The sequence below is a fragment of the Ixodes scapularis genome, unplaced genomic scaffold (assembly GCF_016920785.2).
Source record: "Ixodes scapularis isolate PalLabHiFi unplaced genomic scaffold, ASM1692078v2 PGA_scaffold7__128_contigs__length_106722199, whole genome shotgun sequence".
In the NCBI taxonomy this organism is placed as follows: Eukaryota; Metazoa; Arthropoda; class Arachnida; order Ixodida; family Ixodidae; genus Ixodes; species Ixodes scapularis.
The window spans coordinates 70925946-70951274 of NW_024609882.1; the positions used below are offsets into that span (position 1 = coordinate 70925946).

At 43.8% G+C, this 25329-nt stretch overlaps 2 protein-coding genes across 2 annotated transcripts in view; both read right to left on the minus strand.

Moving 5' to 3' along the window:
• LOC8038862 (arginase-1-like) overlaps nt 1–5655 on the minus strand; it is a 41726-nt gene extending 36071 nt beyond the window's left edge. Inside the window, exon 1 of the mRNA XM_040220338.3 lies at nt 5540–5655. Within this exon, the coding sequence (XP_040076272.3) occupies nt 5540–5616 (77 nt within the window). The 5' untranslated portion in view covers nt 5617–5655. The remainder of the gene's footprint in view (nt 1–5539) is intronic.
• A 12462-nt stretch (nt 5656–18117) lies between these two features.
• The window catches only part of LOC8038861 (arginase-1-like), a 48250-nt gene continuing 41038 nt past the window's right edge, over nt 18118–25329 (minus strand). The window contains exon 11 of the mRNA XM_040504513.1: nt 18118–18527. Within this exon, the coding sequence (XP_040360447.1) occupies nt 18202–18527 (326 nt within the window). The 3' untranslated portion in view covers nt 18118–18201. The remainder of the gene's footprint in view (nt 18528–25329) is intronic.

The window sequence follows — 25329 nt, forward strand, 5'->3', positions numbered from 1 at the left end:
CGGACGGCGTCAGCTTTTCTCTGTGTGTAGGTTATAATGCTAACGAATTAATAATTAACTAGCAGTAATGGACGAACCAATAATTGAAATTAAACATATGTTTAGTATTAGAAACGCTCTGAATATCATTCAATCCACTTATTTAAGAGGGAACACCATTGTGCGCGTTGGCTTATTACTCAAAGATCGCCACATCTTTTTTCCGCGCTTGCTGCGACACGAGATAGTGCAGCTGATACATAAAGGCCATCAGGGCATCTGAAGCCGCCAGGCAAGAGCAAAGGACGCAGTTTGGTGGCCTACTCTAAACAGCGAAATACAGCAACTTGTCAAAGCCTGCGAATGGTGGGCCCAAACAAGAGTACATCACTCCGAGACGCTCATGAGCAGACCGACTCCCAGTCGTCCGTGGGAGAGAGTCGGTGTGGACTTGTTTGAGATCTAAGAAAGACACTACGTGCTGCTCGTCGCGACATCAGCTTGACGTCGGCAACATCAGCGTCCGTCGCCGCTACAGTCCATAGCACATTCGCCCGGTTTGGGATCCCCGACGTGCTGGTATCGGACAATGGGCCGCAGTTCTCTTTGAGAAATTTCGCTGAGTTCGCTCGAAGCTACGGTTTCCACCAGGTCACGAACGGGCCACGCTACGCACAGGCGAATGGGGAAGCTTACGCATGATGCGGACAATGAAAGAGTTGTACTACAATCAAGGGAGCCGCACATGGCCCTCATGGTGTACCGATACACTCCTAGAGTGACCGGCTACAGCCCGTCACAACTGCTAATGGGCCAGTGGTTGCAGACTAAGGTACCAAAGATTTCAGAGACGTTGCAGCCACCATGTCCGGTCTTCAAAAGAAAAGACAGAGAGGCCCGAAGACGCAAGCGAAATTACTTCAATCGCCGTCACGCAACTCGCCAACTTCACCCGCTGTCCGTTGGAGAGCACGTCTGGGTGCAAGACCTGTGATGCCGAGCAACAGTCCTCAGTCCAGCGAAGCGACCGCGCTCCTACGTAGTTGAGACCTAGACCGGAGTCCTGCAAAGCAACCGCCGGCACCTGGTACCATTCAACGCGTCTCCGGCGGTCTCTGACGGTCCGGAAACTTGCAGTTTGCCCAACAAGACTATGACTCCAGCCAGTCCGGCGGTCTCAACGGCGAGAACAAGTTCGGGTGCAGAGAGCCAACAAAAGCCGATTGCGGTTGAGCCTGCACCAACAGCAGCTCTAACGAGCTTGACGAACCCCCGTCAACATCAACATCGACGGAAAATACGCCGATAAGGGTGACTCGGTCGGGCCGCCAAGTAAGAGAACCGGTACGACTGGACTCGTAAGAACTTAGAAGGGGGGACGGGGGGATCCAGTGATGACTGGACAGCTTCTACTCACGTGCCCCGCGGCGACGCGCACTTCCGTCCTTGCGAGTGCGCATGCTCTTGGTTATCTTGAGTTCGTTGAAAGTGGTAAGAAAACACTTGGGCTCCGAACTCCGTGGTGGCTGGTCACTTCTTCGCCGCGAGACGCTAGCCTCCACAGTTATCGTTAAACGGAGTATGAATGGAGTATAGCATACAGGAGTGCGATACACCGAAGCAGTTGAAGAGCTGTCATGAACCCCTTTCTATTCTACTGTTATGACTAACACGACATCTCGTGAATACGGGGGGCAGAAGCCAAAATTATTTGGAAGATAAATTTACTAGGGCCCGTGTGGAACGGCAGTGTTAAATAAAAAAAGGTGATGAGTTTTAAAATTCTTTATATATTTTAATATTCCTGAAACTTCTTAGAGACTCACTTTGAGCACATATGCGGAAAATTACGTTAATCATTATAATTAGTGACCAAGCATCCTGAACGATACATATACTGACCAAGCATTCCCCATATTGCACTAGAAGTGTGGCGGATTGAGCGGTGAAGTGAACTACGCGACCATGAGCTCATGGCTTTAGGAACACAAGCCCCTAGTGCCAGAAGCTTGTACTTCCTGCTAGCCTGGGGAGAAGCAAAGCGACGTGTATCTTAACGTAACACATTGATATTTTGTGAAACTCGGTAGTTAGATACTAAAAGGAATAGAGTGTTTTGTTTAGAGCCAATGTTGTGGAATTGCTGTAGTACTCTAGCCAGAAATTTTATAAATGGTCAAAAGCACGGTACTTACAATCTGTGAGATCAAATAGTGTGGCAAATTCTGCCGAACTCAGCTTTAGTTCCTGCTGTGTTTCGGCATCCTTCTTATTTTTTTCACAGCGTTCCTTCTGACAGCGTAGTGGTTTGAACACTATGCTTTGGCAGATCTTAATGTGCTATTGTACCTGTGCATAGCGTGCTAATTGGTTTCATAGCACATGTCTTGAGAGTTGCATGTTGAGGAGAATGATGAAATATATGAACTAACTTACGAGTTATGACGCTTTTTTAATTTAAAATTAAGTATTTGGCAGTGTTCACACTATTGGGTGCAATGGAATTCATGTTGCTGTGCTTGAAACAATCAAGCAGAAATCAGGTTATTTCCTCGATAATTCCCGGATTCGAGCATTTCTGGCGTAATTTTTCAAGTGTAAACTAAAATTGGCGCTTAAAAGACTGCAGGGACGATTTACCTAACTAAAAGTTGTTGTTCATAAATAAAATATATTTTTGTTTTAATTATGACATACTAAGATCATGTGGCTACATTTTCATAAACTGGAGTAATAGTGCAGGTTGTTTTTGGTACTTTAAAATACTTTTTTTTAACAACAGGCTTCAGAGATTAAAGGTGGGCTTAACGCAATTTTCATAGCACTTGTTCAGGGTGGAGATTTCCTTAGTTGACTTAGTGCTTATTTGAAATCGAAAATCCCTCCGCATGGGAAACATTGGGCAGAAAGTGGAAGAGCATGCGCCAAGAAAGTGACAGAGAGGATGATACAAGGACACGTGGGGACGTCAGAACGCCGAGCTCCCATTCGAATGATTAGTGGGTAGACCTAAAGCTAGCAGCCTCTGTTTCCACTGCACTCATTGGACGTGTTGTTAAAAATTTGTTTCCATTGAACGTTAAATGCCTGGCGTCCGACCTTTGGCTTTCGCATTCGCTCGCGTTCGACGAGTGCAGTGGAGGCAAAGGCACCTAGCTTTTCGTCTACCTACTAATCATTCCACTCAGAGATCGGTGTTTTGACGACCCCGCATGCTCTCGTATCCCCCTCTACCTCAGTTTTCTGGTGAACACTTTGGTGCCACAATCTTCACTGCTCAAAAGATATGTTACTCTTATGAATGCTGAACGTACGCGAATGCAAAATATTAGTTTATTTTTATGGCCTCATTATTCTATGAAATTAAAGAATTTGAATGTTGGGATTATTTTACTAGCCAAATATTTTGCACTCGGGAGTCGTATGCTATGTTTTTTCCATCATGTGGTGATGCATTGACATAATAAATGTTTGTGCGTTTTCAAGTTGTGAAAGTTGCAGAAGTTAGATGATTTTAAAGATAAAGTCATATTAAGCCACGCATCAAAATTAAGTCACAATTAAATCAATATACCCTTTTCCAACGTCCAGGCGAACGCCTGCCCGCCATTGCTTGCTCATATACTCTGAGCACATATTGAAAACGACCGCTGCGTCAGTGTTTCACGAGGACTTGGATCCAGTCATGCACTTTGTGAGCAAGCAATGGTGACCGCCAATGTTGCTTGACGGACTTTTGAAAAGGGTCTATTGACTAAATAAATACTGTACAAACTATTTTTCAAGAACATGTGATGGGACTGTCTGTTTTGTTTTGTTTACATAACTTTTAGACACCTACCGCAGGTTCATCTGCCTGCGACCAACTGGAAAAGAAGAGGCAGCTCGCCCCAAAGAAATGTGGGCCTTATATGCGCCAGTCGCTTCAAAGCCTGAGGCGGAGGGGCAAATAAAGAAGCTTGCGGGTGGAATGCGTGTTCGCCATTTCTAACAGTCGTAGCATTTCTCTGTGCAGGCATTTTCTGCTATCTTGCATAGGCTTTACGAGGGAAAGCATTTCCCTGCGGAACGTCACCTTTTCATTCTCTTGTTTCTAAAGAGTGTGCAACTTATATGATGCACCACGATATCTCACATTTTGTGAGGTGCACATACACAACTCACTATCATATGGTAATTTGGAAGGGCTGCTGGACATTCTACGCAAAAATATCGTATGCAAGTTTGAAACAAAACAGTTATAAGCCGCATGCAGTGACGGATGATTCGTGTGAACCATATGGTTAATACGACCGATATACACCAACACGCTGCTCTGACGTCACGTCGGTACGGTGGCGCTGCTATGTTAGGGCGAATGTGCAGAGGCTTCATGTCATGCGAATCTGTTTCCTGCGCACGCGCAGTGCCCACACCTCGTGTGGAAACTGCACATTTTCCCACACCTCGTGAGGGCTTATTTGTAAACAGCGTGTTGGCCTAGAGATCATATCAGCCTTATAAACTGCGTAGACAGTATCTTCCATAACAACTATATGGACTGTGCAAACCGTACGACCCGTATCAACCATGCAACCTGTATCAACCATACGACCCGTACCAACCGTATGACCCGTATCCCATAACGCTATTTGAATATCGGTATGAAACATTCATACGGGTTTTTTTCTAAACGTGTAGGCTAGACCGATCACCGCCCCGCCCCCTCAAAAAAAAAAGAAAAAAAAGAAGACAACGCAGAATTGCGGCACCTTCAGCGTTCGTGATTGGTTTTAGTCGGCGATAGCAAAGAAACAGACACAACGAGCGCCATGACGATGCACTTTTGCAGCAGCTTGATTGGCTCCGTCAGAATGCAGCATCGGCTGCGGTCATACATAGAGTGAAACCGCAGTACCTATAAAATTAACTGAATCCAAACGGGTCGAAACCATATTGTATTGTTGACATGGTGTGTTTATCTTCCGGGACAAAAAGCGTTCTGATATGTTTGCGAAGTTGACGCCGCAACAGAAGAGGATCGCCTCAAATTAGGGTAACAAAACAGAAAAGAGCATAAAAAAGTGCTCAAAACTTTGTGGCAAAATTTTTCAACTTTTCTTTTTTTATTTCGAACTGCAAATTGGTAACTAGGTACTATCTGTGCGCCGATGTTACAAATATCTCACAGTCTTAGATTAACATTTTATGAACCTTTGCTATGAATATTCACTTTTTTGCAAGACAAATTGTTTCATTTATACATCGATATTATTTCCAGCTAATAATCCTCGCACGTAAACTTCAAAGTTGGTGGCGCAGAACCCAATGGTGAAGATATTTTATAACGTGCTTTAATGTTTTGTTTTAGGAATTCATTAGAGTGGTATGTGATAAACGTTGTGTAGGTCTCCTAAAGAGACCGTTTGCTGCAAGACAAACGTGACAGTAGGAGGTGAAGAATGATGATGAAATAGAGTGTAATCGGGTACGTACAATGAAATAGACATTTTTTTTAAAATCAATACAGTCGAGAACGGTTAGAGAAATTGACCACGAAAAAACAAATAAAGCAAGTTACCTTACTGATGAATCAAAAGACGTGCTCAGAACAAAAACGATTAGCATCTTGACCGTGGACTGCGAACGCGAACTCATGTTTGTTTTTCTGGGACAGAAAGTGTAAGATTATCGGAACTCCCCTCCTAACAGCGACTGAATGTCCAAGCTGATTTCCTTTAATATTGTTTTACGTTTAAAACAAAAAGGTTTTTTTTATAAAAGAAAAACAACGCCGCTTGCTCACATTTCGAACCACCTGCCGTATAGCATTATGCAGAGCTTCGGATGCGTCTGTTACCACGTGACGGATGTTAGTTGGAATAGATGCCGCGAGTCCACATAACATCATACGCCGTATTGTCGCTACTTAAATAGCTCCGAAGTGAGCGACTGGCGCGCAGTTGAACTGTCCTGCCAACGACCTCCATTTGAACAAAAATTATGTTCCATTAACTAGAAAGGGAATACGACCTAAGGCTGGGCGGAAAACACGTTTTTCGCAAAAGCAAAGTTCTTCCGGCGTTTAAGGAAAATGCGGAAACAAGGTAGACAGGTCTTTTGAATGGGATAATTGTTCCATACCGCAGAAAAAGCACAGGTATGCAAGCGGCAGCCCTCTGCCGTGTGCGAGCCCTTTTCTTCATTTTACTTTTCCCGCTAAATAATCAGTTTTTTTTTTCAAGTTTATAGTGGTATACACTGGCAGGTATATATTACTTTCTAAATGTGATGGCATTTTGAGGGCACCAAACAGTTAGGTCGTATGCGTTCGTCTGTCAAGATGGAAATAGACGAACTAATTTAGCTTTTTTTTTCTTTTGTGATTTCCATTTTTCTTAGCGAACCTAGGGGCTAAACGAACCCCGAACGCAAGTTTTTTTCTTAATTCTGGGTTTACTAAAATGTATTCACTATGCTTGAGTATCACTTTTTGCTACAAAGGGAGAGTATACTGTATTATACTGATCCTGAAAACAAACTGGAGGGTTACAAGCGTTTCAAATTTGTCTACTGATTTATTTAAAATTCTTAAGGCCGGTTTCAAGACCCAGCAGGTTACACAGGAAAGCACAAACTGAATCGAGCACTGTAAACACATGCACCTACAATACACACACAGAAACATACATACACCCCCCTCCCCACACACAGCGATTACCACATATCTCGTACCGCCGATCTGGAGGTGTGTAGAAATATTCTTACTGCACTAGGCCTGGTACCACATGAAAACGCTCGATAGGGAATAAACAATTCCTGTGAAAGATCCTGTAGTCGTTTTTTGTTCTTTCGGTTGAAGAAGAGAGTTGCGCAATGATCACAAAGCTGGTAAACATACAAAAAAGGCAGGCGTGAAGCACGCCCTGGTTGTCATAAAACAAAAAAACAGAGGCGTGTGACTGAGAAGAAAAAAAAAGGCGCATCCGAAATTAACTTAATTACTCAGGTGACTGCTTTAGTTTCGGGTATTGCATTGATGTGCACTGGAGATTTAGTTTTCGCATGCATATGATTCCATTTATTTTCTTAAGAAGTCCATGACTCCTGGTTTTTAAATGAATTCGGGTGTGCCTAGCTATATTTCATTATTTCGAAGTAAACCTAAATAAAATTAGTGGAGTATCAGCGATGAATAACACTGATGCTATAAAAACATACAACCAAACTAATGTTTGGCTGTATCTTTTCTATTATAAACACGTAAGCATATTGAATAATATGCCGTTTTTACACTGAAATGCATATGAGCAAGAAACAAGTTGTCTAACTTTAAATAAATTGGAGACTTTTTTATATGTTACTATTCGAAGGAGACGAGATGACTACATATTTCTTTCGCCATTAATCGATTTGTTTAAAGCTGCTGACTCTAGTAGTTTAAGGGCATTTGCCGCTTCAGTGTGCATTAGAACTAAATAATGCGGGCCCCTCAGGGATATCAATTGAAAACGGAATATATACTGCACAAATATCATGTTGAATTTGTTTCGAACACTGCTTTTTTATGAAAATAGAAGGTGATATTTATGACTCATAGATATTACACGGCTAATGAGCGAAATTAGGAAGGATTTCAGTGTAAAAATTCTGAGAAGCCATCCCAGATACCGAGACGTACCCCTGGTAGGACGTTTCAGGGGAAGAAAATGCTACTCAAGATAGGAACCTTTAGAGACATTTTAAATTACATACACATCAGAGTACCGACACTACATTCGGCGATTCCCTTGTGGACACCGCCAATTTGTTGCCTAGTGAAATAAGGTCGATAATGGCGATAGTTATGATTCGAGAATGCGACATCCTGAGCTTTAGAAAACCCGTGCGAAAGCTCAGGCAATATCGCCATGATCTGTCCCGGACTGTTTTACCATTTCTGTAGGATGTTTTTTGACAATTGGCATAAAACTCAAATGCTGGCCACTGTGATTGTAAGCACCAGGATAGCCAAAGTGTCCCTACTCGGTGGCCTAGCATTTCCATTGACTCGAGCAGCTCGATAGAAACAACAGCTAATTATGAAAGCTGAATTTTGTGCGTATGAGTCTTGGGTCTTTTATGAGGTGGGATGATTCATACAGAAAAACTGTCATGGCCAGGCATTATCAGACACGTGCGACGCGGTTTCCAACGGAAACACGACCTCACCTGATGCTACGCTATTACTTTTAGGGGAAAACAAACCCAGTCCATCTGCCCAACATCCTTCCTGGGACAGACGCCGTCGACGGAACCAAGGTAAACGACCTGCTGGCTAACGAACCCTTGAAGTAAACAGATTTTATATATCAAACACGTGTTACTTGTTGAAAACTCATATAGGCATAAACTGCTGCTCTGCTGGAGAACACTTTATTGAGGATAAAAGTTAAATAAAACATACGAAATTGGTAGATAAATACAAAAATGTGAGTACATGTAGAGTAGACGTAAAAAATATCTTTGTAGTAAGCAGAAAGTGCGTTGAGATAATTACATCTGTGAAAAGAAAGTGTTCAATTCAATGTATTATCTAATTGAATGCCCAAAATTCGGGCACACAAATATCGCATTGTACTTACAATCGAGTGAGTTAAATTAACTCAAATGAATACTCTATGCTTAAGTGAAAAACAATACAAAATACTCTATTTAAAAATACACCGCGTGGGCTCTGGTAATATACAAGCACGCAATGTATTTATTTTGAGATATTTTTTTCTTTTACGAGGAACTTTTTAGTTCTATTGCATTAAACGAGATGGCAACACAAGATAACATTTATCAAGTAGAGTAAATTTGTTCTGAGATCTCGTTATTTTTCTAGGCGGATGACTCTGGTATTTATGATCACTTTTTGAAGATCCATATTTTTGTGCGATCTATTGTACAGGGGTCATTCTTGTTTTCACGGTTGCTTTTTCATAGAAATAAAATCTCTAAGAACAGACGCGCGACGAGGTAGACAGACGGAAAAAAAATATTTCAGAAGGAAGAAAGTTTTGTTACGAAACTTGAAATGCTTTTTAAGTTATAAAACAAAGGTGCCTAATTTTGTACCCATGGCTAAAAAAAAGTTGATTGTCATTACACGATCGGGCTAAGCACCAAGGTTAAACGAAATTTCGCCTAACCGCTGCTGTCTTTAACTGATTAAAATTAAGAGTGAATGCCTCTGCTGACCAAGCTGACCGTTGTCTCAGTAAAGTAGACTTCATGAGCCGATTACGCGTCGAACAACAAACTCCATGGCGACACGATGGTTTTGTCCGCTCCACAGCAGCACCGATTATGACGCCACGCTCAGTGCGAGCACCACCTTTTAAGATTAAATGTTAAATTGCACGCGATTGGACAGCGCCAAGGACGGGCGCGGTGGCGGCCAACCAAAACGGTCATCGGTCTCGTCGACTTTCTAGCCGAATATTGAACTTACAACCAAGGAGCCATGTATAAGGTTAAATCGCGAACTCAGTTTTAATGAGTGTAGATCGTTTGGTGATCATTCATGATTCTAGCGAGAGAAGATAATACATGACGGAGCGACAGGTATGCATTATATAGAAATCGCAATTTGAGCGCTGCACAAAAATATTTATCTCGAATTTCTTTTAGAAGCTGCCCAAGATTTTTCTGCAGTACAAATGCGTACTTGGTACACGAAAACAGCTTGTAATAGCCAACATTTCTGAACACGGCTAAAAAATAAACCCATCTAAAACAAATAGTGGAACGAAACTTCCAGGACTATTCGCCAGCAGCGTGCACCAATAATATACATGGTGTTCTTTTTTTTAACTTAACAGATTTGTTTAAAAAAAGCCTTGAAAGTTACAGTAATGCGGTTTTTGCAGGTGAGTTATACGCCCAAGGAGACATAGTATAGGAAACTAATCGTAATGATCAGTCGGCTATTTAATCGAAACCTGTTAATTAACTTTTTTAATTAATGAAAATAGACATATGATTCTGATTAGAAACAAGCTGTGTCATCCAAAACCACTAAATAATTTATTTTTAGAAGGATATAACGCAGAGGCAGTACACTACAGCGCTCCATAAAAACGCTGGATTTGGACGCGTTTCTAGGTTTAGATTTCTTATCGGATCACATCTCTGCGCCCGAGGTCCTGCTTTCCAGTGGTTGGGACGCGCAACACACGTGCACCCAACTTCTCTCCATGCTACGAGGGAGGCGAAGGAGTGGCTTCGCGCCGCAACCATTGGGGGGCAGGACCGTGGGCGCAAAGATGCGCTCGGATAAGAAAGCAAAACCTAGAAAAGCGTCCAAAATGAGTATTTTTACGGAACGTCGTAATATACTGCCCTCACGTTATATCCTTCTAGAAACAGTTGATATGGTTGTTTTCGATGACGTTGAGCAGGTTTCTGATTGGAGCCATATATCTATTTTCCTTAATTAAAAATTTAATTAACAAATTTTAATTCATTAGCCAACTAATTGTTATGATTAGCCCCCTAAACTCTCTCCTCCTGGCCGTAAAACTCACCTGCACAAAACACTTAAGTGTAACTTTCACTGCTTTAAAAAAACTGTTATGTTAAAAAAAAAAACACCCTGCATAGTAAAAAATTCACCCCATTAACCAAAAAAAAAAAAAAAAAAAAGGGCAATACCAGACTTTGGTTACTTGCGCCTCGAGAATCGATTTCCACGGCTCCTGTCGTGAAAAGCAGAACTGCGCTTAGTTTGGCACTCACTTTTAGCAAAACGAATGCTACGGACGCGAGGCGGTAGCTTCCGGAGGCGCCAATGTAGCGCTCGCGTATTTGTATCAACTACTAGAAGCTCGTGCTCAGCACAGTGTGCCCTCTCTGTGCGGTTGGTGTGTATTTTTTGTCTGCGCCGGCATTGTGGGAAGATGGAATCACCACGTGCCTCAGATAAAAGCATGGATATACCAAAGCACGGTTCCCCTAAATTCCATCTGTTTCTTGAGGTGGGGACGAACAAAGCAAGGTCACAAAGAAAAGATTCACGGCTCCGTACATATATTTTTTTTGCATATTTAAGTTTTTAGATGTTTTGCTTCGTTATGAGTATTCTCTTCACGTGAAAGTCGTCCACCACTTCTACTTTTTTCCTCCTGAGCTTTACTAAAAAAATAAAGCAACAAAAACACAAGTAAACAAGTATACAAGTCATTCCTGCACTGTCTTTTCTTTTTTTGTGTGTGTTTTATTTTTACTTATTTTCGTCGTGCGGTGCGCCACGCGCACTAGCTTTTGATGTGACAAACTCCGAGAAAAAAAATACTATCCTGGGTAGTCAAAACGGTGTTTTGGTGGCTTTGACTACGCCAAAGCACCAGTGACTAGCCTTTAGGCAAAGTGACGACCCTAAACTGCTGTGGAATGACCACATTTCTGCAGGTTACAACGGGAGGTGGTAACTTTCTAATACGATATTCACGTGCAGGTAGAATTCTAAGTTTGTTTCTCTTGATTAAACTCTTAATCAGGTGTTTTACCTGGGAATTTTGCGTTGCCTGAGGAACCCGGTAAGACAGAAACGCTCAATGTGAAGGAAAGGGGAATGGTAGTTCCATCACGATAATACCACAGCACACACTGGCCTCTGAGTGCAAGTTTTGACCAAAAATGGCATGACACCGCAACGTGTGACTTTTTTTTTTAATTTTTGTTCGCCCGTCCGAAAGAAGACTTGAAAGGAGATCGTTATGTGACTGTGACCTCGAAATCAGATATTGCAAAAAAACGAGAACTGATTTTGAAGCGCTTGGGTAAAAACTTCAAAACATGTCACTAGCAACTTAGCAGACGACGCCGTTCGGCAAACTGACTCTGAAAAGATGCCGCTAAGCGCGGCTACATGCAGCTGGTACTATCTGAACATTTTCCGGTTACGTTTGCGTCCCCCATCATTCTTTTTAATGCGAACGCATTAACTATCCCATGGAGCGAACCGACGTCATCAGCTTTTGAAGCCGCGTCAAACGGCATCTCAACTCCCCTATCGAAATGGAGTGAAGCCAGTCGTCTGCAGCAGCGATCTGATAAATAGGCTCCCATTGGCTGGCGCGCGTTATAGTTTCAAGGAACAAAGTTCCCATTGTCTCTCGCGCGGCATGGAGTGGGCACGCGCCTGCTGGGCCCTCTTTCCGTAGCGTACGATCTACTAAAACTAGAGAGTTTTTGTAGATAATTTTTTTTCACTCTTTGTATAAAGGGGCGGGGGACGTAGTTGGCCGATTTTTCCGAAGTTACGCCGGACGGATTCGGCGATCAGGTCCGTCATATGTATGCGGTATATGTCGCATATACAAAGACGGCGCGTGGTGCACGGGGATTACTGAGGACCTCATGAGGAAAGCCATGTTTCGCGGTCGCAGAGCAAGCTAACGGCAGTGCCGCTGCGCACGGGCACGGCACCTTAGCCGGGTTAGCGGTATGCATTCATTCATTCACGAGCTTGGTTCGCGAGTATAGATTTATCATAACGTAAATACGTTAAAGAAAATGCAAAAACAGTAGTGAAGCTCAACAGACTGTAGTTTTTTTCTTTTATATTGCTGGCCCCTAGAAAAAGAACGAAAAAAAAGCCTCAGGAAAACGCAAAAAAAAAAAAAAAGAAGAAACTGGGGATACGTTTCTTTTATTTGACGTCCGGCACCTGTTTTCTTTCAATAATAAAGCACAAAAGGATAAAGCTCGCTTTCTAGGACAAAGTCCCAGCTGAGTCTGGGCTAAAGAGAAACTGTACTGGCTGCGGCGCGCGAGCGTCCTGAGGCGCGGTTTGAGTCCCGCACAACTCGTGCGCTAGGTTTGTCAGTGCTTTCTCTCACACAGTGTGAGCTGAGGCCCTGGGTCTTTAAAACGACCCAGATGCCAACCGTGCGACTGGTTTTGCTGCTTCGCGTTTATTAAAGCCTCTCAAATGATCTGGGGAGGCCACGGGAGCTATGGGATCGGATGTCTGCCTCTATGCCGCGTCGTTCTGAGGCGGCCGAAATGCGTGTGAACAAGGCAGATGTTTTCTTCTACACCTTACATATTGCGCTCTTTGCAGCGCAAGTGCCACTACCTTTAACAACGTCGGCCTGTCAGACTGGTACGTCTGACGTACCTTCAAGAAAATCGGTCGGGGACGACTACATACCTTTCGACACAGTATTTTTTTACGTACCGTGGAAAACATTTTGAAACACATTGAAGCAGTTGAGCAAGCTATCTGGTAGCAGAAATTGAGACAGCAGACAATGTATGTTGCTTTTACGTTTTTTTTTTTAATTGCGTTATTCTAGCCAGTTCTTGGGTTGTTATAGCATCAGCGAGTTTAGCATTTGTATTTTCTTTTCACGTTTTGTTGTGGTAATGTTTTGTGTCGACAAGATAACGGGCCCGTCCTGTTTTCAACTTCTCGACCTGTACGGTCTAGCAAATTGTGAATTAAAAATTTTCACACTCATCTGGGCCGAATAATGTCATGTGGTGGCTATTCTTTCGTGGATATAATTAATATTAGGATATGGTAAACATTTTCCAGAGTTCCCTTAAAGTTATGAAAATAAAAACCTTTGAAAAACAAACATAGACAAGCTGCACTTTTTAAATAAAAACGATGCAAAAATTTCGGATGGAAAAATTGAGTGTAGCGACTCATATACAGGATGTGTGATGTTGTCTAGGTTAACATGCTGAATTTCGCCGTCCCGCGCTCCACATTACTTCTTAATCCGAGAGAATCTACATTTTTTCTTGTGTTTTTTTTAATTCTAGCAGGGCTAGGTATCCACATATAAAAATTTGCTCACACTAGTTAATCAGGAATTTTTTTTGTGTTGAATATATATGTGATGCAACATATGTTTTTATTTTCAGACTACGGGAACCGAGCTGCTGACCAGGTTTCCCAAATGTTCATAATCTCCGTGCATTTCGTCCATGGGGTGGTCAAGTATGGCCCGCCATACTGGCAAAAGTATATAGTACGAAGGTAGGGTAGGCGTCTGCCACGATGACACCCAATCAATGGCCATGTCTTCTTGAACTCGTGGGATATATCATTCAGCCAGGAGTCACCAGCTAGGGAAATACAATAAGCCAATGTCCAATATTCCCTCTTGGGCGTAGTTATTAGGGTTTTATTTATTATAATATGTGTTTCTTTCCATGTTATGAGCTACAGCATAGTCTGAATATTTATTATAAGTGCCACCCTGGCAGGCTGAAGCTTATATGAACCGTAAGGTTCCTATCGTGAGTTAACTGAAATGACGGCCTGTATTGACTAGTCTGCCGGTGTTCGTGCTTCATGGCAGCCTTACCATAAGTTGTTGGACGAAACCTGTCTTGTCTTCAAGTATTTTGATTGAAGGTTGCCTTACATTTAAGCAATGCTATAAAAACTATTGTGTATTTTTTAATTATTTAATTTGTGGGTTCTGTCACCTCTAATTCCATTGCAGGAAGTAACTCACAGTGTATTATGTGGCGTGTCGTCTGGTTAAAGAGGTGATGTAGCATTCATTTTTACTTTCAGTATTTACCGCTTAGAATTATTCCTTCATATTCGTAATCTATGAAACACACAATAGTTTTTGTCGGCATGAGAGCAGGGGAAGAAAAAGGGAAAAACTCAGCGGCGTTCTCCCCGCAACTGGCAGTCATAACAATTGCCCATCAGAATGGAGTCGATTATTTAACGCCAATGCTTATCATAGCCACTCGTTGTGGTTGCCAAACCACAGGGTATGCGCTGAGTTCCACACAATGCTGATGTTCAGCTGTTTCCGTCATCGCAGAGAGTGGGCACGGGCAACTACCCGAATTTATGTCAAGGCATTGATCATCACTAGCATAAACCGGGTGCTTACTAGTGCTCGTGTCCGGGACATGAGCTGCATTTAAATAACATCACTACAGTGATCGGAAAGCTTAAGGATTGCATTGTTGATGATTCCATCAATGCGATCCCCTCAAATTTGTCATCAAATCTTACAAAAGAGAAAGTGAAAAAACAAAACAAAAAAAAAACACATCAGTTTTATCCTCAGAACTACGCTGCGACAAAGACGCTCCTTCGTCAGTGGCGTTGGATGCGAGAATACTTGCCAGTAACCCTGTGGAGAATATGAAACATTCCTACCCAATATTGTTGCACAGCCTCTTGAAAGCCCCTTCTCTAATATTCATATGTGCACCAGTCTCAGGCGAAATCTTCATGTGGAATTTCTTTTCAGGTCAGACTTCAAGGCAGTGTCAAATATGTTGTAAGTTTAGGCAAACAAAATTCACAAAATAAACGGACCTTTTTATATTTCGTTTAGAGGAAACTAATGTCCACTGGCATTTTAATTGCGGACACAGTTGTGACAAGATATATCACCAACTCCTGCTCAAAGCCATGTGGCATGGGGCTTCTAAAGCCTGGCACAATCACGGTTTTGTTTTTTTCTTCATCACAATTGTTTTCTTGAGCACAACATTATTTAGCAAACCACAGTGTTGCGGAATAACTTACATTGCCATAGACTTATTGTTATCAATTGTGCAATGATAGTGCAGCCAACAACTGCCAATTATAGAGGTTTAGTGGCCTGGGCTGAAGCAAAGTTTACTATGAGAATGCGAAAGAATAAAAAAAAAGAAAAACAGTTTATTCGCGATCTCATAATGCCCAGTATCAGGTTTCTGCAGGTATCACGTTTTTCTACAGCAGCCTAATCTACATGAGACGGCTGGTGCTCATCTTTATTGTGTGGTTGTAACACAAGTTACCAAACCAAGTTGCCCAAATGTTCATCATTGGACAACATTTGAATAATTGGAATCACTCAGAAGTTTGTACTTTTTTCGAGATCCTTAGGCCGAATGAATTGTTTGAGAACGCCAGCTCTATTTTCGCGGAATCCATGGCGGCATTGTGAATTATCTCCCCCCCCCCCTTTTTTTTTTCCTTCGTGCTCTATGGTTTCCCATCACCTTCCCTGATAACGTGGCCCTCATCCTACTTCGTTTTCGGGAAAAAGAAACCGGCTCGTTGGAGTTGTCATTAATCGTCTGCCGCCAGTTGGAAAATAGTATTGTCCATCCCTTAGTATTATGTTCTTCCTCGACCAGCCAAAATATTTTTTTCTTTTCAAAAGTGATTAGAAGTTTGAAATTTAAGTAGTCGAATCTCAAAGTATAACGTCGAACCTGAGGTAAAGCAAAAGTTCGCCGCACCCCTATAAACAGCCAAGAAATAGCCACACAGCCAACCCCCCAGATTCGACGCCAAAGAGAAAAACATATAGCCCAAACCGGCAACAGTGCAACGAACATCGGTTACCTCACCCTCGCTCTCTCCGGGGCCAATCTTGCATTTCTTCGACGGGAACTTCAGCCGTGACCATCATCTCTCTCTCGTTCACCACTCCGTTAGGCTCCTTTCCTCGTCTCTTTTTCCACCCTTTTGATCCATGTTCTATGGCTTCCATTCACCTACCCTGATAACGCGCCCCTCCTCCTCCTCCTTTTTAGAAGAAAGACCTCGGGACGTCGGAGTTGTCATTGAACATCTGCTGCGAGTTGGGAGATCGTCTTCTTCGCCCCCTGTGTTTTATGTTCTTCCCATTATTTTTATATTCGGTTATTGCATGGTCTTACAAAATGTGCTTTGAAAGGCGATTTCCAGCATTTCGTCGTGAAGATTTGGAATCCCCAATGTTACCATATTTATATGCCGCTCAAACAGTGGCCCTGGAAGCGAGAACGGCATAAGCCCTTGGGGTGAGTATGAACGGTTATTTTGGTATGAATGTTATGTCCTTGCTTAAGCCTTTCAGCAATTCACTTCTACCGCTTCCATTTCTATCTCTACAGTGCAGCGAATCTTCTATATATTACAATGAGCACCGGGTGAAGTAAATAAATTTTATTTTATTGTAGGGAAGGCGGTAGAGTCGTTACACAGCGACCAGTTAGTAACCGGCACAAATAATGTAACCAGATCTGTATGATATGTCAGCAGAAAGACAGTCTTGCACATTGAAGATGTTCAGTCAAGTGGAAACTTTTATCTAAAATAAAGATCGTAAAGAACACATCACGGAAGGCGAAGCCTTGCCAGCGCCTGCCTAGTCTGCAGTCAACACAAAACAGATGCCGTTTGTACAATCTGGAGTAGTATAGTAATAATACAATATATAACCAATTTCATATAAAACCTAGCTTATGCATATTTCTAATAAGTTAAAAAAAATAACCGACTACACTTTTAAGAACGCCCTTTAACATAAGAAACACTGCACACACCACACGTTTTGTTCTTTTTGCTGAGGTGAAGTTTGAAAACGCGCCCGCGGCTGCGTGACAGCGCCGTCTTAGATATTGAACGGCTTTGTCTTCGGAAACGGATATGCAGCTCTTCAACCTAGTTCGGCATTTTCATAAGTCATAAATAAATCGTTAGTGTTCCATTTTATAAACATGGTGCTTGCTTACTATTTAATTTTTGCAACCGATCTATATAAAAAGTAGTGGCCGATTCGTTAAAGTAATGAGCGCATCCCGGCATGGAAGTGCTGCTGAGCACCCAGTTTGTCCAGAAATCGACTGTATTCCCTCTGTGTGACTAACCCGGGTGTTCTGTGTCGCATCGTAACGGTAGAGGCAGTTGAAGAAGTTAAGACATGTTGTCAGGGCCCGGAGGCCGCCTTTCTCTTTGTGATTATTTCTTCTTGATTTGTTTTCGTTTCTCTGGCTGAAAAGGTGAACCGCAGGTTGGTCCTTTTTTAGGTTTTTGAATGCGCTTTTAGCTACGCTGGCCCTTTGGCTGCTTCATTTTGTGTACTTTCGTTCGTTCTTTTTTCTCTCATTTTTGCTATACTGGCACGGGAAAGAAGCGTTCTGCGAGATCGGAAAACACGAGCTGCCGCCGGAATATGCGGATGTGATAGAAAATGTATGACGCGCTATAAATGGCGCCATATATGCGTGATGATCCACTTGTAACACCAATATTTCGACATACTCGGTCGTCACAACATCGGGAGTCGTACGTCACCCGATGTTGGGAAAGCGAAGGCACCCACGGACGCGTGCGACAGCGTTATTATATCGTTAACTTAAATAACGGGATTCAGTCTTATTTCGCGATAAAGCTGATTGAAACTAGAACCTATAAAAATTTTCCATCGTCTCATTTGATTGATGTTTGTCTTGTGAATGTTTATGTCAATACGATATAACGAATAAAAAACAGAATAGCGAGCACTGCATAAGGTAACCCTGTAAAACTGCGGAACGACTGCAGCCATTGAAGTCGTTGACAGGAACCTCATTCGCTCCGACCGGGGTTTTGTTTTGGCTTTGTTCTGGCATTTTTGTACGAGCCCTCTCCTCGATAACTCTGGGGTCCAGGTTGAGTGGCAGGTTTCCTCTTCGCTCACGTCCGAAGAATGAGGATATGAGGTCCACGCCGCAGTTGATGGTCCGCTTGGCGTCCTCACCGAACGCCAATCTGGGGTTGACTTCAGCTAGGTCCAGAACTCGAAGTTGACCTGCGGGCGGAATATTCCGCAACCGAAATAAATAAGAAACGAAGGAATGTGAATTAGCAGGTAGTTTTGTTAGAGGCTTCCGTAACAAAGCCTGAATCTTAACAAAGCACACAATTAAAACTAAGAACTTATTTTTTCTTTCGAGAGAAGTAATCCCTGCGTTTAAATGGTATTATCCTTTATATAAAGATCAAAATGGCATTGATAAGATATATGTGTTTCATTTGATCAGGTACGCCTCATTCGTCTGCATATTTTCGCGTTTTTATTGTTTCCATCTGGACACAACATACGCGTGATATATTAGAACGCTGCTCTTGATTCTCGAAGGTGATTATACCGTTTCTCTAAAGTTCATAAACAAAAATAATACATGTACAAATGACGAGACAAACAGTGATAAGATTTCTGGGGCACAACGAGCACGTACCACGTGCCAGCAAGCGTCCTACCTTGTTTCACGGGGCGGCGTCTGTTTCTAGGACACCTTTGATTGGATATATTTCGTTCTTTGTGCATTAATAAGACAAATGAGAAACACCAGAAAGTAAAGGTGGAATTGTGGATATTCAAAGTCCGGCTATCGGGTACTACGGTTGCAGAATCATGACCGCCTCAGGAGCGTCGAAAACGGCCCTCGCCGGCAGCGGTTTATCTACTTCTTCGGCTAATTCGGATTATCATATCGTTCTGCCTCCCCTGCCCTCAGGAACTATATCGTGCGCAGCTCTGTGCTGCTGCACGGCGACGCGAGTGCTCGCCCATACAACATAGGTGATTTCAGAGTCAAGATGGAACGTCCCGGTGTGATTGGGCACATTGAGGCGCTCGTAGCCTATCAAATGAATCATCTCTGAATGCATGGTGACCCTCAAGACGGAGGAAGCCAAGCTGCGCCTGGACACAATCAAGGAACTGTAGGAAAATAGCAAGCGTCGCATCGTCGCGGAGCTTAAGAACGAGGACGTCCGCATGAAGTTGCATTGGCTTCTCGTGCGCGTTTTAGAAAATTGTCCTGGACCTGACGCGTGAAAAATGGAATTCGGAAGGATTTACTGGCGTCCAGTCGATGACAAGACTGGTGCGGTTAAACCTAAAGGAAGGCGTCACTCTAGAACACCTCCCGCGCCAGTCGAGGATTGCTGGTGATGACGTTCTGGTTGTGATTCGGGAACGCGATCCTTCATATCTACGCTGCAAAGGTATAGGGCATTCGACGAGTGTGTCTTCTACCGCGATGCGACGAATGCAATCGCTTTGAAAGCGAGCGAGATAACAACGTCCCCGTACCTACGTAGCATATGTACGGACGCAGAAAGTGCTGGCGGATGGAGGCGGTGTCCTCAACATGGACGAGCAAGAGGCAGAGGAGATCGCACGGGACGTCGAGACTGAGGTTTCCGCCACAGCCGTTGCGAAAGAAACCCCGGTCGCTCTACCGAAACAAGTACACCGTCCAAATTTGCAGCCAAAGGGGTACGCCGCGAAACCTGACCATTCGCAAGCGTCGTATCGAGCGTCGTCCGAGTGTCCATATTAAAAGGCGTCGAGGCAACATAAGACCCGGAATCAAAAGACACGAGCAAGGTAAACCTGAGCGACGACAACTCTGACCTTAGCGACTCTAGTGAAGCCATCATGCGGCCAGGGAGAGCATAAGCGCATTCCTAGTTTAAGTGGCACAAGGACATCACACGGAGGATGCGCTTTAAACCGAAGCCACGCGTCCCGACGGAAGAGCGACGCTGGCCCGCCCCTCCGTAGGTCACTTCCTTTTCGTTGGTCTCTTGTCTCCCTGCCCATGTCTCGACAGTAGTTTTCGTCCCGTGACTTTGCCCGCATCCACATTTCCACAAACGTGACAACGTCAAGTTTGCAACCCTCAACTGTGTCAGTCTTTGGGCCAGAAGAAGAGAGCAATGCGTGCTGGACAACACTCTGCACGAGCGGGTTGTGTCGCTTTTTTTTTTGGAAGAGACCAAGTTGGCCGCGGACGGTCAAGTGGAAGAGATGACGCGCTTTTTTTATCGTCACTTCGTCATATTCCTGCCGATGGCAGTTGTACAGAGCAGAGTAACGGCGATAATGATTTGCAATAGGAGAGGCATCGCAATCTGCCCCGAGTCGGAGGGAGGCAGGAACGGACAGGTGTGTGCTGTAGAAATGTTCCACTTTGGACAGGTTCACACACTTGTATCTGTGTACGCACCTAATGACGCGACTGAGCAAAGGGACTTTTTCAACAGCCTTCGCCAGTATCTTGACACAACGTATTGAATAATTATGGCTGGCGATTTTAATTGTGTGCTAGCCGAAAGGGATTGCTCCAAGCGGCTGAAAGCGGACGTTAGCCGGGCGGAACTGCAAAAACTAATGCGTGACTTTGATCTGGTGGACGCTATGGACAACGAGGAAAGAGCCGACCCGACGTACACGCAATGTCAAGAAACTTGCCATGCTCGACAAAATTGTGTGTATCTCTCGGGAGAATATTCAACAAAGACGCCTGTGTTAGAATTTCAACCATTGGCGTCCTCGTACCACGCTCTGGCAAGGTAACGCTCGGTAGACCCGTGCAGCAAACCCAGAGGTCCTCGTGGTGAAGCGGATGGAAACTAAACGAAAGTCTGCTGCAAAACGATCCGCTGCGCGCAAATCATGGAACTAATTGAGAGCAAGACCAAAGAGGTGTTAATGAACGGTGTCACCTCGGAGAAGCTAAAGCAAGAGATCAAGCTCGGGGCGTTCCGGTACAGCCAAGAAAAAGAGGCACGCGCATAGGCAGAGAAGCGCCTCCTCAAGAAGACACTTGGGAAGCCGAACTCCTGGAATGTTTATACAAGACATTTGAGATTTTAAAGGCCGTATTCTAGCGCTCTTCAAGAAGGAATACCGCAGCTTCATGGTTCGATGCAGAAGAAATGAAGAGCCGTGCAAGATTCTTAAAACGAAGGATCACCAGCATGCCTTTCGTAAGAAGATTACAACCTTCAAAGTAGGCGAAGCCGAGGCAAACAGAAAAAAAGTATATTGAAGATGCCTTTGTGAGCGCTTACAGCGACCTGTTCGCGAGGGCGAAGAAAGGCCAAGACAGCCGCAACGCCGGAGTGGCGCTGCCCAAGATCTCTGAAGCCGTCAAAGAACTGAAAAACCGGAAGATAGCGACGACAGAGGTAGAAGATACCATCAACTATCTGGCACTGCGCAAGTCATCAGGGGTAGACTGGCTCGGCAGCCTCTTCTACAAGTCATTCACAACAAAGTTAAACCCAGTCCTCAAACACGTTTTTGCCGACGTACTCGAGCGAAGATTAATGCCGCCCTGAATTGGTCAGGCGGTCATGGTGCTCATCCCGAAGAAAAGCCTCGAAATTTGACAACTTTCTGCCTACGACTGACAAAAAATCTTCGCGGAGATCTTGGCAAAGGGACTGTAATTGGGCCTTCAGGATGTCATTGGAGACCACCAAACATACGGCATCAATGGGCGAAGCATCACCTCAAACCGCACGCGATGCGCATCATGTTTAAAACTGCACCGATTCGACAGTGTCCCCTGCCAGTTCTGCAAGTCTACCTTAGCAAAGCATTCTACCTGATGAGCCACTCCTTTTTGTGCCAACTCTTAGAAGAGTGCGGGATTGGTACACTTTTGCTCTAATATGTGCAGCTCTGCCACCGCGACATCACGACTCGCCTGCTTGTGAACAGGAAGATGACGGCACCTATCGCAGTGACTAGGTCCGTACGTCAGGCCTGCCCAATGTCTCCAATACTATTCGCCCTGTACCTCGAACAACACATCAGGACAATCATTGGTGATGCGAGTATTCATGGGGTGACTGTAGTAGGTGTCGCTAAAAGTGATCGCCTACGCGTACAATGTTGCTGTAATGTGCTCGTTGAAAACGCAACTGCGCGCCGTGGTGCAGCACATCAGATGCTTCAGTTTCGATTCGGGTGCGGTCAAGAATAATACGAATTCTGCTGGCACCTGGCTGAAAGACTAGGGCACAAAGCAAGAGCGCTATTTTGGAGTCACCTGGACCCCGGGCGTGTCGAACGTTCTTAGTGTCAGCTTGGACACAGAGCAACTGAGTGCCGGACGATGTCGTCTGAACGTTAATCGTCTTAAAGGGAAAGTCGCAGACTGGCACGCCCGAGAATTATCTTTGTCTCATTGTTATTTTATTTGTAACTCTGTTTTTCTCCGTGCAGCGTGGTATGTGTCCCAAGTGTTGCCGTGTTCACGAATTTACACTAAAAAAGTATATCTTTTTTCCGCATCTTTTGTGTGTGGGGCTCGGGGTTTAAACACATGAGGCGAAGCAACCTCTTTCTAAGTCGCAAGAAGGGCGGCCTAGGTCTCGTAAACGTGGAACTTAAGCTTAAAGTAAACATGTCTTTTTTTTTCTCACGAATCACACAAACTTCTTATTGTTTCCTCTTTAACAAAACTGGGAGGAAGATATCTAAGCCAGTGGCTCGAGGGCGTGCTCGAGAAACACGCTGGGAACTCCCGATCGCGCTTTTTGAGGTTCTATGGAGAAATAGCAGCGGCTAAGGTGTTTTTCAAAGCCCGCTTCTCACTTGGAATGTCTCTAGAATATAAAAAAAAACTGTATTGGGATACTATTGACTTAAAAACACCGCCTCCAGTGTATCGTGTTTTTTGCTGCGACTGCTGTAGACTCTGATATTTTTCAGTGTTTCAGAAAATACTAGTTTGAACGGCGATAAAGAATTTCTTTCTTTGCTTAAACTTTGAAGTGCTCCCTGTCAAAGTATGGCTCGGGAAAAAAAAAAAAAAAAGGTTTTTACGAGCCATGATCGACCAACTGTGTGCTATGTGCAACCCCCAGAACACTACGGCTTTGTTTACACTGCACAAACGCCGCATTGTTTGTGGGCAGAGCTCCGAGCGGTGCTGGGGGTCGACTTTTATGTCGGCTAGAAAAGTGGGAAGTTTTTGAAGATCATAAAGTCGGCTAGAAAAGTGGGAAGTTTTTGAAGATCATAAAGTATCCCGACAGTAGAGCATGGGGGTGAGGGGGATCTTTGTCCTTCTTGGCTTTTGTGCTATATAGCAATGCATGACCGAGCACCTCGAAGGTTATGGAAGGAGCGAAACTTGCATGACTACGCCTTATCGAATGGCTCATCTACCTGGGCCCGTTTTCTCGAACGCGAACCGTGGTTTAAAGTTAACTATTGTCCCTAGAAGGGGGAATTCCAGGTCACGTGACTGGGAGAGCAGGGGCGCCGAGGGAGGAGCAGTACCTAGAAGCAAAATGGCCGCGGCGTCGCTTAATCAGGGCTAATAGTTCTGCTTGGTTCTGCTGATTATTCAGTTCGATCTGGCTGTTAAATTAATGACTCACCATCAAAATATTAGCACGTCAAGCAAAGCGATAGTTCAGAGGGACTACTAAACTAACCGACGGCAGCATTCCGCGAACGCATCACTCTTCAGCAGTCCGGGATCCAAGACATATGACGGTACATAAGCCTTGCAAGTGTTTTTATGGTGAGTAAAAGAAACGTTTTGCGAACGACTGTTGGTATATATTTATACTAAGACGTTTAATTTGTTACACTATGCACGCCAACTCGTGAGCAGCGATTACTTTGCGGAGAAAGGGGGCTATCCTCAATAAAGTATTCGTTCCGTGTAAACAGCTGAGACATTGTACTGTTTTTTTTTTTTCACAGTGCGCCGACAGTATGCCGACAGCATTGAGGTTTCAACATATCCCCGGTGGCCAGCAATTCAACTGTGACGAGAAGCTTAGCTTCTAGTCACCGGTGAATCGGTTGGGCAATCGGAAGAGAGGGCAAACAGTTGAGATCAGCAGGAATCGCAGAAACGTGCGTCGCAAGGAACGAAAACGAGACTACAGCACCGACGTTGCCAGACTGGAAAAAACACGGGAAAGTTATGCATTGTTTATGGCGAAACGTATTGAAGGAAATGTTTCTTACATTTACGAATATTCGTCGACAAACTCTAGCATAGTAGCTAAAATTTCTTCGTACCATCGGAAGCAAATAAATTGGTCTTCAAGTACAACATTACTATATTTTGACTTAAAATACCATACTAGACCGATGACAACCAGCGGAAAAAGAGGGTAAACAAAATGACTGGCTTGTTTATCCGATAGGTGGCGCATCTTATTGCCCAATCAAAAATAATTACTGTTGTTCTATATCCAGCCGTTTATTACAGTACCTAGGTACTTTTCCCTTCCTAGGCACCGTGGTTTACCAAAATGGGTTTAGCATCGCTTCGAGAAAACCGGCCCTGAGCTCGCTTATCGAGGCGACAGAACTGCACAAATCGAAATGTTGGGCAACTCTGGGAACTCAGTTGCAAAGGCGAGCGTTAAGTGTATTGCGACGAAGGTAAATGATCAGGTCATTAAAAATGTTTTTTTTTTTTTTTTTTAGCAAACGTTTTGGAAGCTTCGCGAGGTAGGCACGGCTGGACTTCATTAGTGAAACTGATTCAGAAGTGTTCGCTTCTTCTACGTTTTTCTGAGCAGTGTTTGAAAGCTTGGTGTTCTATAAAACGAATAGCTTTACAAAAAAAAAATCCTTGCACCTAAAATGTTTTTAAATAAAAAAATGGAATAATGTATAAAAATAAGAAAAAAAGGAGGGGGGGGGCAGTGATGGAGTGGCTAGCTCTCCCGACCGGACAATAGGAGGCCCAGACCTTAAATACTGGCTCTGCCGTTTATTTTGGCTTTAGTCGATTCGTAAAGGATTCGTTAATGTGACCAAATACAAATAATTCACC